Genomic DNA, 13,717 nt, shown 5'->3' with positions numbered 1-13,717 from the left:
TTGGTCCATATCTCTGGCCCAGTCTGGTCAGGGCATCGCCCTGAATCAGGATGACAAAGGTCTGGGGTCCCAGGAATTGGTCAGGGTGGCAGTCATGTTGGTGAACCTCATTCCAGTAGTCTCTGTCTGTTCTTCCAACAAATCTCTTTCTTGAAGAACCCCAAAAGGAGGTGATGAGGGAATAGCCCATACCCTCATTATTTTGTCCACCAATCAGGCCTACTTTCCCACACTCCACTGATTTCCCACCCCACGCGTTCCTTGTTTAACAAGGATGGTCTGAACACTGTCCTTGAATTCTACCAGGAGACATTTTTGTTTGGACTAACTCAGTCTCTGTCTCCTGTTCATACCTTTTCCCATCACCATTTGTTACTGTAGGTTATGATATCTTTTTAACTTTCACATACTTTTTACAGTTAAGCTCATAATAAGGCTAAATGTTTCAGCTCAGCTATCACACTACTGCCCTTCCTCTGCTTCTAGGGGATGGACCTCCTCCAGCTGATGGGGCGGGAAAACAGCACCTCGGTGACCAAATTCATCCTCCTAGGTCTCACCAACAACCCAGAGGAGCAGCTCACACTCTTTGGGGTCTTCACAGTCATTTACCTGGTGGCTCTGCTGGGCAATATGCTCATCTTACTGCTGGTCAGCCTGGACTCTTGACTCCACACACCCACGTACTTCTTTCTTGGCAACCTCTCGGTGGTGGACATTGCCTACATCAGCTCCACCGTGCCCAAGATGCTGGCCAATTACCTGTCGCAGGACATGTCCATCTCGTGGGCTGTTTGTCTCTCCCAGATGTTCTTTTTCATCTCCTTTGGGAGGATTGAGTGCCTGATTCTAGAGGTATGGCCTACGACCGCTATGTAGCCATCTGTCACCCACTGCACTACTGTACATTCATGAGATGGCAGGTGTGAGCCTTGCTGGCTGCAGCTGCCTGGGCCATAAGTTTGGCCAACTCAACTGTGCACTCATGCTTGGTGTCCATCCTGTTCGTTCTTCTGCTGGTTCAACATCCTCCGCCACTTCTTTTTTGATATCCCCCCACTCTTACAGCTCTCCTGCTCTGACACGCAGGTCGACCAGGCTGCCACCTTTGCCTTGGGTGGTCGCCTTGTCTCAGGCTCTTTGCTGGGGACACTGGTGTCCTATGTGTACATCGCGCTGGCCATCCTTAGGATACACACAAGGGAAGGTCGCCTCAAGGCCTTTTCCACCTGCACCTCCCACCTGACCGTGGTCAGCCTCTACTTTGGCACTATCCTCCTCACCTACCTACGCCCCAACTCCATCTACTTGCAGGAGCAGGACCGGGCACTGCCCGTGCTCTATGGCATCATAATCCCCATGCTCAACCCCATCATCTACAGCCTGAGGAATAAGGAGGTGAAAGGCTCACTCCGAAAAGTTTTGGGCAGGAGATAGGCAGGTGAAGGGGAGGCATTGTCTTCTAATTTATAGTGAACTGGCTTAGGAGCCACCTGGGTTCTATATGCAGCTCTAGGATGGGAGTGATGTCTAGTGGGTAGAACGTGGGAGTTAGGACTCATGGGTTCCATACTCATTTGAATGAAAGGCTCTGCGTGTGTGTACACAGGGATTGTTATTCCAAGTGTCAAAGATTTCTCTGTTTTTGTCTGAATGTTTTTTAGTTTTCGGCAGTATTAGGTGTAACATTTGGGGAATATAAAAGCTTGGTTTTTCTTTACTGAAAAGCTTAAAACAATTCAGAAGTCAATTTTCAGTTTCTTAACATAACATCAGCAATTTCTGAGGAGTAGTTTTCCCACTTAGGAAAGAAATTGGTAGAACAGAGCTTTGAAACACCTTGTTTCTTGTTCCTGCCTTAGTTACTGGAATTTATAGTTGGGAAACATCAATCAACATGCTCCCCAAGGACCCCATGGTGATAAATCCATAGCTTGTGTGCCTCGTATACTCTAGTGCATCTGTTTTGCTAACTGTAGAAACCTGTATCATTAGCTAAAAAAAGGCCCATTATTTTCACAGGAAGTAAATAAATACATAAAGTTTTGTTTTGTAAGAAAATTTCCCACAAGAATCTTTTGGGTCTTTTTGTTCATTTGTTTGTTTTGATTTTTGCAATAAAAAAACAAAACAAAACTCCAAAAATTCTTTTTCAAAAACATACAAACATTTTTGTAGAAATGTTGAGTTATCAAGAAAATCATGCAATGTTTGTATACATGTTCAGTGTCAAAAGGCATTTTGGGTAAAATGTTTCAGGTTTCTGTGAAAATGTCCAATTTTCAGTAAAAAATGTTTTTTTGAAAACCTTTTAATGCTTTTTTAAAAAAGTATGTTTCTGATAATGGAATTATTTAAATAGACTTTTTATTTTAATTTTTTTTCCATTTCTTCATTTAGAATGAAAAACTGGACACATTTCTGATTTGATCAAAAATCCATTTTTCCATTGAACTTTTAGGAAAGATAGATAATAAGACAGAAAATATCATAATTCCACTATATAAATCCATGTTATATCCATATGTTGATTTTTGCATGCATTTCTGAGCATCCCATCTTAAAAAAAAGATTTATTAGAAATGGAAAAAGTACAGAAAAGAACAACAAAAAAGTTTAGGGGAATGGAACAGCTTCCAAATGAGGAGAGATTAAAAGGTCTGAAACTTTTCAGCTTGGAAAAGTCACAACTAGGAATTGATATGATAGAGGTCTGGGTCAGACCAAAGATCCATCTAGCCCACTATCCTGTCTCCTGACAATGTCCAAAGCCAGGTGCTTTGGAGGGAATGAACAGAACAGGCAACTATTGTGTGATCCATCCCCTGTCATCCAGTCCCAGCTTCTGGCAAACAGAGGCTAAGGCCGCCAACTGTTCCCATCCTGGCTAATAGCCATTGATGGACCTCTCCTCCATGGATTTATCTAGTTCTTTTTTGAACCCTGTTATAGTCTTGGCCTTTATCACATCCTCTGGCAAGGAGTTCCACAGTTTGGCTATGTTTTGTATGAAGAAATATTTTCTTTAGTTTGTTTGAAATTTGTTGCCTATTAATTTCATTTGGTGACCCCTAGTTCCTGTGTTATGAGAAGGAGTAAATAATGCTTCCTGATTTACTTTCTCCATGTCGGTCATGATTTTATAGACCTCATTCATATCCTCCCTTAGTCATCTCATTTCCAACCTGAAAAGTCCCAGTCTTATTAATCTCTCCTCATATGACAGCTGTTCCATACCCCTAATCATTTTTTTGCCCTTTTCTGAACCTTTTCCAATTCCAATATATCTTTTTTGAAAAGGGGAGACCACATCTGTATGCAGTATTGAAGATGTGGGCATACCCTGGTTTTCTATAGAGGCAATATGATATTTTCTGTCTTATTTTCTATCCCTTTCTGAATGATTTCCCACATTCTGTTCTTCTTTTTGTCTGCTGCTGCACATTGAGTGGATGTTTTCAGATGTTGTGGAAAAACTGACCACACATTGAGTTTGGATCAGTTAATCCTGAGGCTCCTTTACTGATACAAGTGCAGGGGGGTTAACAGATCTCAGTAGCTGCCCCCTGATTCAAGGAACACAGAAGCTTTTTAAAGCTTAAAACCACAGACAAATTACACACACTTCCATATTAATGGTGTCCTCGACAAGCATACAGATGTCATTTGCTGGGGAAAGTAGATGTCCTGTTAGGGTATTTTGTCCTATACCCTCCCAACAAATGCTGTCATAAGCTGTGACAACTTTTCCTGGCTTCAGTTTACGTACATACTGAAGCTGTGGGGCTCTAATGAAATGCATCTGATGAAGTGAGTATTCACCCACCAAAGCTCATGCTCCAAAATGTCTGTTAGTCTATAATGTGCCACAAGACTCTTTGTTGCTTTTACAGATCCAGACTAACATGGCCACCCCCCTGATAATGGCCAGAGTGTTCATTGATTTCCTATCCAGATATCGGATGTTATTTCAGGACCACTGACTATAAATTGGTTTGGCCTACCAGTTGGTTTAATTTTCCAAATGTCTTGGTGAATTATCCAGTTCCACATGCATCCTCCCCACGGACCCGGTAGGATTTGGTATGTGGAAGCCAACATCCCTCCGACCAGCCCATATGCTTCGAAGGATCACTGCGAACATTTGCATTCCCACCCAGAAAATCTGCTTGATGTAAATAAGAACAGGAACTCTGTGTTTCCATACACATTTTGTCATTTTAAGGATTTATACTGCCATTATCACCATGCTAGCTGAGCATCTTTCATACAAAATCAATAGCTACAGTTGAATCCCTAGTGAACATCATGTTGTGTCTGCCTCTCCTCCTACTTCAAGGTAAAATTTTTACTTGGGGTATGAATGATTTTGTTTCTTTGCTTGATTGTTTCTTCTTTTGTTTATGTTTTGTTTATTAGTTTGTTGATTTGCTTACTTTTTTCTAAATTTGGTTTGTTTTTTGAAAGGAGAGATATGATTAGATGGCTGGGTGTTGGTTCTTTTTGGCCATGTATTTGGGGAATCAATGTCACAATTTATTTGAAAGGTTTTTCCTTAGAGAGCTGCAATTTTGTTTCCCATAACGATGATGGGCAGAAAAGAGTTTCTGTAAGTGTCATAATGCCTGGGTTCCTGTTCTGATAATTATTTTAATGAAATTGGGATTTCAGAGTGATATTAATAATGTGTTAGGGCATCTAGAGCTGTGCACTGGCATATTTTAAAATATTTTTATCTAAATAAATTAAAAAGTGTAATTCTTGCTATTGTCAAAAGGGTTTTGTGAAGTAAAATGCATTGCCATGTTTCATAAAATAATCTGAGCCTGGAGTATGAGGCAAATGTTTTATTCCATTGGGATTTTTAGTGTGATGGACATGGAGTTGTGCTGTAATCATTTATCTTTTCAGTAGGTTTTGTTTTGTTGTGGGCTATTTTGGTCCTTCTGTGGTAAAGGAACGATTTGTTGAGAGAAGGCTCTCTGGTTACCCAACTCAGCACTGGTCACACCTCCTCAGGGACAAACTTCAGTCATCAAACCCAGTCATATCCTTTGGTGCGGCGGGGGCATGGATCAGTGTTCACATCTCGTTCCCCATCTGTACCTGGCCTGGGATGGGGAAGTTAGTGCCCAACCAGTGAACCAAACTTATTGATGAATGTTAGTTAAATGCCACCTGATGCACATTGCACATACACTAAGAAGAAGAATAGTTTTTGGGAAATTACAGCCAGTCCACAAAGTGCTGTGGTTGGGACTTAGTTTCAGAAGGGGCTAATTGCAAGATTCTGCATGAAGAGTGGGACAGGCACAAGGACAAAACCTGAAAGGTGCACTCAGAGAGACCAGAGAAGGGGGTAGAAGTGCAGCTAACTCTATACTATAACAGTTGGGATTTGGACATTCACATCAATGGGGTCTGGATTTGGCCAATGGCCTCTTACCTGCACAAGGTTCCAGTGTGTCTGGACCCTAGAGGTTGGTTATTATTATTGTTATTATAAGAAGGCCATATTTGTGCATGGGAGTAAATTCTAAATATATGAGAGAGAAAAGCACTGCTTTTTGACTGGATATATTTTAACAGGCTCTGTTTCTCTTTCCTGGCTGGATACACTGATAAATTATAAACAAGTTTCTTATAAATGAAGGGGCAGCTCCTCATCTGATCTAGATTATCATAGCTTCTGGTCCAAATACAGTGATTATTAATTTAAAACTCAACACCTTTGAATATTCGGAACTAAGGCACTGATCTGGACAATCACTTCAGCAAGTCCTTAAATTTAATAAAGGGGTCTGTCCCCTGAAAGGCTCTAAACATGCTAAAGAGTTTGTTTGTTTGTTTGTTTGTTGGATTAGGGTGTATGAATGAGATTTTCATCTGGGCCAGTAGTGATTAGGCATCCAACTGCTATCCATATTCAGAGGAATTCAGCAACTCCTCTTGAGCCCCTTTGAAAATCCCAGACCAGCAGCTTCAAGTTCACTGTTTCCATGAACATGAATATCTTCTTTGCTGGAGTATTCAGAGAATCTAAACACATCCATTCAGCTGATAGAAATGTAATTAAAAAATAAAATGACTATTCACAGAAATTTGTTTTTCCTGTATTCTTTCAGTTCTTCAATGGACAGCAGGTAGGAGCTCACTCAGGCTTCTGGGAGACTTAAATAAAGATGCAGATCACCAGTTTTGTATATTGCAAATTTATGCTGTATATTTCATTAAACACCAATGTCCAGTCACCAATTAGGGCGAAATCCTGCCTACACAACAGTAACACTTCCAGAAATTAGGCCTTGTTAAAACCACCAAGGTACTGAGTGTCTTATCTCATCTAGTAATCTATACTTCAATACAACCATAATCTGCAGATGCAACTGAGCAAACAACTCACGGTTCATTGACAGTGGAATGGTCTTCTCATGTGATAGCCAAAGTCTGCTGACTTGCAAGTTGTGTCCAATGGCTTATCTGTTCTCCCAAGCTGTCCTCAAAGAGGTGAATTGAGGATATGAAATGACTAAGTTGATGGGGAAAAAAAAGATATGGAACTTCTCATTGGAGGAGGGCGAATGTTTTGGTCAAGCAATGGTCCATGTTCTGATGATAAATGAAAAGGGGAGAGGCCTACAGTAGGGTTGTGCTCTTGTACACAAGAGCTGGATTTGACACTCCAAGGACTACAGCACCTATACTACCACCCTTTGGTAGAGGGGGAGAGCTGTTCAGCTGTTTTCTCTGACCTCATTCAACAATTAGGATTTGGGGACCTGGATGTGTCCCTTACTTTACACACCATGCTGATGAGTGGAATAGAGAGCGAGATGAACATTGACAAGGGCCTTCATGGAGAGCATGTAGTGCCACTGCCCATGTCATAGCTTCTCATTAGATCACTAAGGCTAAGATTTTTCATAGACTTCAAAGCCATTTTGATCCTCTAGTTGGACTTCCTGCAGGACACAGGCCACAGAACCTCTCCAAATATTGCTAGAACAGATCTTTTAGCAAATATCTTGATTTATAAATCATCAGTGATGGAGAATCCTCCAGGACCTCTGGTAAATTGTTCTAATGGTTAATTACTCTCACCATTAAAGATGACCACATTATTTCCAATCTGTATTTGTGTAGCTTCAACTTCCAGCCATTGGATCATGTTATACCTTTCTCTGCTTGATAGAAGAGTCCATAATTGAATATTTCTTCCCTATCTATAGACTGTAATTAGCTTTAACCTTCTCTTTGTTAAGCTAAATACATTAAGCTCTTTGAGTATATCACTGTAAGGCAGGTTTTATAATCCTTTATTCCGTCTTGTGGGTCTTCTCTGAACCATCTCCAATTAAACAACTATCTTCTTCAATTGTGGGTGCCAGAAAAGGACATGGTATTCCAGCAGCATGTCCAGCTTCCTAGGTAATTTCAAAGCTGTCAGGCAACTCAGGTTCCCTGTTCCCATTTATTGAATTGAGAACCAAATGTCCATAATCCCCTAAATGGTTTTGAAAATTTCAGCCAAAACATTAGAGAAAGGTCCCCCCAGAAAACCTCCAAAACTATTGCTGAGCCCTCCCAGACATTAAGGATTTTCTAAACTGCAATCATGGTCAGCTAGGAGTTCCAAGGATGGCCCAGTCTGTTTAAAATGGGACAAATCCAGAGCCCAGTACCAACACCTCATAAGCTTTACAAAATGTCTGGCTGTTCCCAGCTCAGCTCCGATACTGCCTATTTCACCACTAGATCACACAGTACGATCTGATTGCAGGTTGATAGAGGACTATAGATCACTCCATTTACTGGATTTTTGTGTTTCAGTAGTAGCTGGGCCCCTTTGAAAACAAGGCCCCTTTGAAAATGCCAGATGAGCACTTTCTCCAGCCTCTGATTTTACAAATGTCCCCTCTCTTTAACATTGGACAAACAAGACCAACAAATAAAAACATCACAGAACTTTGGGGTGCTCATGATCCAGGCTTGCATCCACCTCTACCAGCACTGCAGTCATTCCCCTTCTAGGTCTCTAGCAGTAGTGTTAAGACAAGCAGCAAAGCTCAGTTAGTACCTCCTGATGACTTTATGATGACCTCTGTGCAATGGCCTGGGGATCTTTGTGCAGTTCCCATAGAACATGCGTCCCCATCACCAAACAGCAATGTTACTGGCAATACTTTGTTTCCTTGTAGTCTGTCCAGGGACATGGAGAAGGAAATCCTCTGTCACTATGGTAAGTGGCCCTCTTGGGAAGCATGAAGGCACATGTCCAGGGAATGGTACATGGGGGAAGATTGTACAGCCACTGCTTGGGCTTCTGTGTGTTTCACTGAAAAATATCAGATTTCAGACTCTTGGGGCAATCATCTGGCCACTCAGAATTCAGATTAGCATGAAGCAAACCAAAAAGGTAGTTCGGCCAGGGCCTCAGCCTGGGATGAAGATCTGAGATAGCCACACGCAACCAGATCCTGTCAGGTAACTTCTGTTTACAGGGCAAGTGTGTCAGATGGGGCTTCCCCTTTTAAACTCAGTGGGAATGCTTCCTTCTCCCCCCCTCAACCGTTTTATCCACACTAAGCACCAAATCCTCATCTATGTGATAGGGATCTCCATGGAGGCTTACAGGAGGCACTGAATCATTTCCACCTCACGCAGTTTAGAGTTGTGGCTCCAGGCACCCGACACAGGTGAGCCAGGGGTTCTGTGTCAGCCCCAATGCCATTCTGTTTCCTCGTGGTTTGAGGTCAGTGGAGCTATACTGTGCACATGTTAACTGCTGGTCAATGTGTGTGATGCGCCTCCCTTTACCTAAACTATGCGAGGCAAATGTCTGAGGCAGCTGTCGGAGCGCAAGCTGTCAGTGTATGCTCGTTAGCTCTGGAAGCCCCTAGTCCAATCCCTGGTATGTCAGCCAAAATGGCATTTATCACCCAAGGGGGATTTAAACTGCTGTTGTCTTCAGGTGCTCGGTTGAGATTTCTCTTCTCAGAAGAAACATGTAAGGTCCTCATCAGTCCACATTACCTGTCCCCCCAATGTGTCCAGTCCACAGAGGATGAAAAAGTTGTATATGTTTTGGCTAGAAACTAGTGGCTTGTTAGCTCAAGAAGCCAGGAATGACTCAGACTCTGTGGAAGGAGTTCCATCTCTCAGGTTCCATCTCTCAGGTTCCATCTCTGATGGTGGAAAAAAATGAGGGCTGAATGACCAGAGTGCAGGGTGCAGGCAGGTGAACCTGCACATTAATCACAGATGTTAATTAGCTCCCCTTGAGAAAGCCAACAGGGATAATCAGACAGTTGGGCCAGCTTGCTGGGATAAGGAGCCCATTATTCCATCAGTCCAAGTCTGTTAAAACGTCAGAAAGACAGTCTCAAAGAAGACGAGAGTAAGGAACCAGGGCCTGCTCAGCTCAGTTACACTGAACCCTCAAGGGAGAAAGACCTTGATTCCCCTCAAGTCTTGGGAAGAGGGCCAAAAAGTGCCATGGGTGCTGTAAATATATTGTTGCAAGGGATGGTTGTGGAAATGGTGGCGGGAACTTTAAAATAACAGTGAAGGCACAGCCCGTGGAGTCCATACAGTTTCTGCAGGGAAGAGGGGAAAGAAGCCATTCCTTGTTACAGGCTGACACACACAGACATATCAACAATACTGTTTTGAATGGAGAGATGCTGTGGTGACATGATCAACTGGTGTCCCTATACAACACAGGTAGGAGACAATACAAATCTATGAGTTTTGTCAGCAGATAATATAACAGCATTCAACAGCATGGCATCCATCTCCGCTGAACACCCATGGAGAAGAGTAGCTATAATCTTAAATAGAAAACCTAGAGTGTCAAGGATGTGCTGTCACACCAAAATCACAGAGATCCCACCCCAAACACTGCAATAAAATATACACAGTGTAACCAAGAGCTGGTTAAAGCTACCTAGGAAATGGAGGGCAGACGGGGAAGAATAACTTGGGAGCAGACTGCGGTGGTGAAAACTAAGTCAATGGATACACTAGTTTTTCTCCCTCTGAGGATCTGAGTCTTGAGATCTATGTATAAATAAGTTAAAATCATGTCTGTCCTAGGATTTTACTTAAGGGTGCAAAACATAAGAGTTAAAACATTTTGATTAGTTATTGAGTGAAAATAAGTGTGACACATGAGAAACTTCAGGGACCAATTCCAAAGGGAACCTGAGGATTACCTTAGCCATTAACCTCAGCCATTATTCTGGTATAAATTGTACATCTTTCACTGAGAGGAAGGGAGCCTCTTAATCTCTTAGCCAGGGTATATAAGGGCTTTGTGAATGAAGTCTACCATCAGTGATGTCCCTTCAGTGATTCGCTGGTTCTGGGTTATGCTCATTTCATATCCTTTAACAATCGATTTGCAAGACAGAGAATGCATTTATTTATATGAGTCCAAAAGCTACAGGTCAGAGTGAAAACTTCACATTAGTATCCATCCTCATATGGAGTCCAGGTGAGTCTGAGACTTTTTAATAGGCTGAATGCTTTTTCTGTTTCAAAGACATTTTGCTAATGAGCTACTGGTGTCTGGGACAGGTGTGTGGATTCTGTACCTGACTGTCATTGGCCTGTGCGTTTTAGTCACAGGCATCTGGTTTAGAACAGTATATATATTTCTTACATTGTAGCCTGCAGTTGGGCTTCTCCTAGGTGATAAAGAAGGAAAATATTGGTATTGTTTCTTTTTAATATTATATATAATTTTGTTTCCTGGTCAGTTTGGTATTATCTACCTGAATGCATGAATTCCAATGGAAGAAGGCTGTAATAGAGAGGACGGGGTGCTAAGGGAGGGTACAACAATGGCAAAGAAAGAAAATGTCTCCTCAAACTCAACTGCCAGATTTATACCTATTTAGAGGGACCCACTCAGCCTGTACCCTCGGGAGAGGGCTGTTTGACCAAGGATGAGAAGAGAGAGATCAAAAGGCACTGAAGTTCTAGAAAGTGTCCTTTTTGGTGGGGGGCAGAAGTGTGGGAATGGTCAGCATGCTGGAGGCTGACAGATGAACAAACAGATTTACTGAGAGTCTGGAACTGCAGCAAGCAAGCCTGGTGCTCAGAAAGAACAGGAGACAGCCAGGCTGGGTTATGTCTAGCTAGTAGCCAAGGGGAATGCCAAGCACAGGGAAGACAATATGAAAAGAGGTCTCTGTTATTTTTAGATCTGCTTCTCTAGGCACTATTGACAAATGGGGCAAAATTCCGCAAACCATGGTACCATTATTGATATTGATGGAGTTACTCCTGATTTACATCATTGCACACAATACCTCAGCATAGCTATTAGAGGTGAACACCAGCAGTCATTCGGTGGGGGGAGTGGAGTAAAGGGTTGACTTTGACTAGCTACATGATGATCTACCTGTGCCTTGTCTCTTTAAATGGCGATAGCTATCTCAAGTTATCTATCTCAATGAAAAACATGCTGCTTTGTTCAGCAAAGATAAAGTGTGTGTGAAAAGGTAGGTATCTGAAACATGTGGGTGCTGTAGCTCCGAGAAGTGAGTGCAGGGCAAGGGTTCTTCCCAATTCAGGGAATCTCTGGGATCAGGGATTGTGACCATTACTTGGGAAGTGTCCAAAGTGAAAGCTGCATCTTAGGAAGTGATGCATAATATAGAAAGGGTCTGAGAACTACCCAGCTGAACTGTGTCGCTATAAATGATTACCATCCGTGTTAAAATGCCTGATTCCCTTTGATAGAATGCATACAGGTTGTCACATTCTCTGGTTTCTTATAGCTCAGATCACCTCTTTCAGGATATCAATTAATTTAATTTAATTTTTTCCCCATTCTCTCAGCTCATCGCTTCATGTGTAACAGTCAATGGAAAGTCAAAACAATGTGACTGAGTTTATTCTTTTGGGACTTTCCAATGACCCATGGCTTAAGCTTTTCCTCTTCCTGGTATTTTTAGTTATTTATTTATTTACCCTGGTGGGGAATATGGTGATCATGCTGGCAATAAGGACTGATCCTCAGCTTAATTCACCCATGTATTTCTTCCTCTTCTGCCTATCCTTCCTTGATGTCTTCTACTCCTCTGTCACCATCCCCAAGATGCTGGACAACTTACTATCAAAGAGGAAAACTATTTCTGTCTATGGCTGCTTTGCACAGATTTTCCTTATTATATTGTCAGGGTGTACTGAAGGTTTCATGCTTTCAGTGATGGCTTATGACCGACACGCTGCCATATGTAACCCACTGCACTATGTGAACATTATGAACAAGCGAGTCTGCCATCAGCTGGTGGCTAGTGCATGGACAGTGAGTTTTTTCTTTGCACTTGTCAACACTCTTTTTCTATTAAATGTAAATTTTTGCGGACCCAATGAAGTCAGTCATTTCATCTGTGAGCTCCCTTCACTGCTAGCTCTGTCCTGCACCACGACTTTCACTAATGAAATGGTACTTCTTACATCTGTTGTGATATTTGGATTGAGCTCCTTCATCCCCATTTTGGTGTCTTATATTCACATCATCTCCACCATCCTGAGGATACGCTCCGCAGAAGGCAGGAGTAAAGCCTTCTCCACCTGCAGTTCTCACCTCACCGTGGTGTGTTTATTGTACCTGACAGCTCTCTTACAATATATGAAACCCAACGCAGCACCCTCTGTGATTCTAAATAAACTCTTCTCCATCCACTACAGCATCTTAACTCCTATGTTAAACCCCATTATTTATAGCCTTAAAAATAAAGAAGTGAAAATGGCTCTGTGGAAAATATACTCAAATCATGTTAGTGATGTTCATTAGCTAGCTAATAAAGATGCACAGAAGAACTGAGTGTTTCAATAGCCTGAGCTCATGCAATGGACTGAGAATGTGTATTTATGTAGTTTCATTGATAAGTACTTTATTTTTGTCTTTAATGATATCTGTGATATCTGTGCAATTTCCTGCAATACCTTTGGGAGATTGTATTGCAGTAAGTTGATGCATCATTGTGGGCCAGGCATTGTCTGTAATTCCATGTGGGAGGGTGACATCAGCCCTGCAGGAACTAAGAATGAGGTGGGGTGGTGATTAGGGCAAATTCACTCATGGTGTAACACCTCCAGAGAGGTAACCCCACCTGGAAAGGCTCATGTATACTGAATCAAATTGGATTCTCCACCAACTAACAGACCAAGAAAGGACTTTTGGACAAATAGCCTAAGTTTTAATCGATTCAGGGCTTTTCTGGGGGGTCCTGAATCCTTCCTAATGTGGAGTGGAAGGACTTTGGCCTACTGAGGCCCCTTAAGATTGAAGGGTGACCACTGGTAAACTAACATACATATCGGGAATTTAATTTTTGTATGTGTTTTCTCTGTAAGAATAAATGTACGTGCTTAGAAAGGGATGTGCTGCCTTACAACTGCTGTCAATTATTTTCTTCGTAAGCCTTTGGAGAGAAAGCAAAATACAAAGGCAGGCCAGCTTGCTGGGAATATCACAGTGTAGGCAGGGAACAATGCAATCTGGAAAACCCCTTGTCAAGTAGGATTGGGATCTCTGCTGCTGCCCAAGAGAGCTGGAAGCCTAGAGTGGGTGCCCTCAAGGGGCCATGGAAGGGGAACACAAGTGCATTTGTCCTGAACTGTATCAAAAACCTTAGAGTTGGAAAGGACTTGGTAGTACCCAGCCTGCATATTAAGGCATGAGCTAGTATCTCTAAAGAGA

At 42.2% G+C, this 13,717-nt stretch overlaps 1 protein-coding gene and 1 pseudogene across 1 annotated transcript; both read left to right on the top strand.

Moving 5' to 3' along the window:
• The first annotated feature begins 507 nt into the window (after positions 1-507).
• Positions 508-1,437, top strand: LOC115638031 (annotated as a pseudogene).
• A 10,435-nt stretch (positions 1,438-11,872) lies between these two features.
• LOC115638030 (olfactory receptor 8S1-like) lies at positions 11,873-12,808 on the top strand. The gene has a single exon (XM_030539627.1). It carries the CDS (start codon positions 11,873-11,875, stop codon positions 12,806-12,808), a length of 936 nt encoding a protein of 311 aa, XP_030395487.1.
• Positions 12,809-13,717: the final 909 nt, after the last annotated feature.

Source organism: Gopherus evgoodei, chromosome 21, assembly GCF_007399415.2.
Source record: "Gopherus evgoodei ecotype Sinaloan lineage chromosome 21, rGopEvg1_v1.p, whole genome shotgun sequence".
NCBI lineage: Eukaryota > Metazoa > Chordata > Testudines > Testudinidae > Gopherus > Gopherus evgoodei.
The sequence above is the reverse complement of the archived record's forward strand: the minus strand, read 5'-3'. Positions and strand labels throughout refer to the sequence as shown.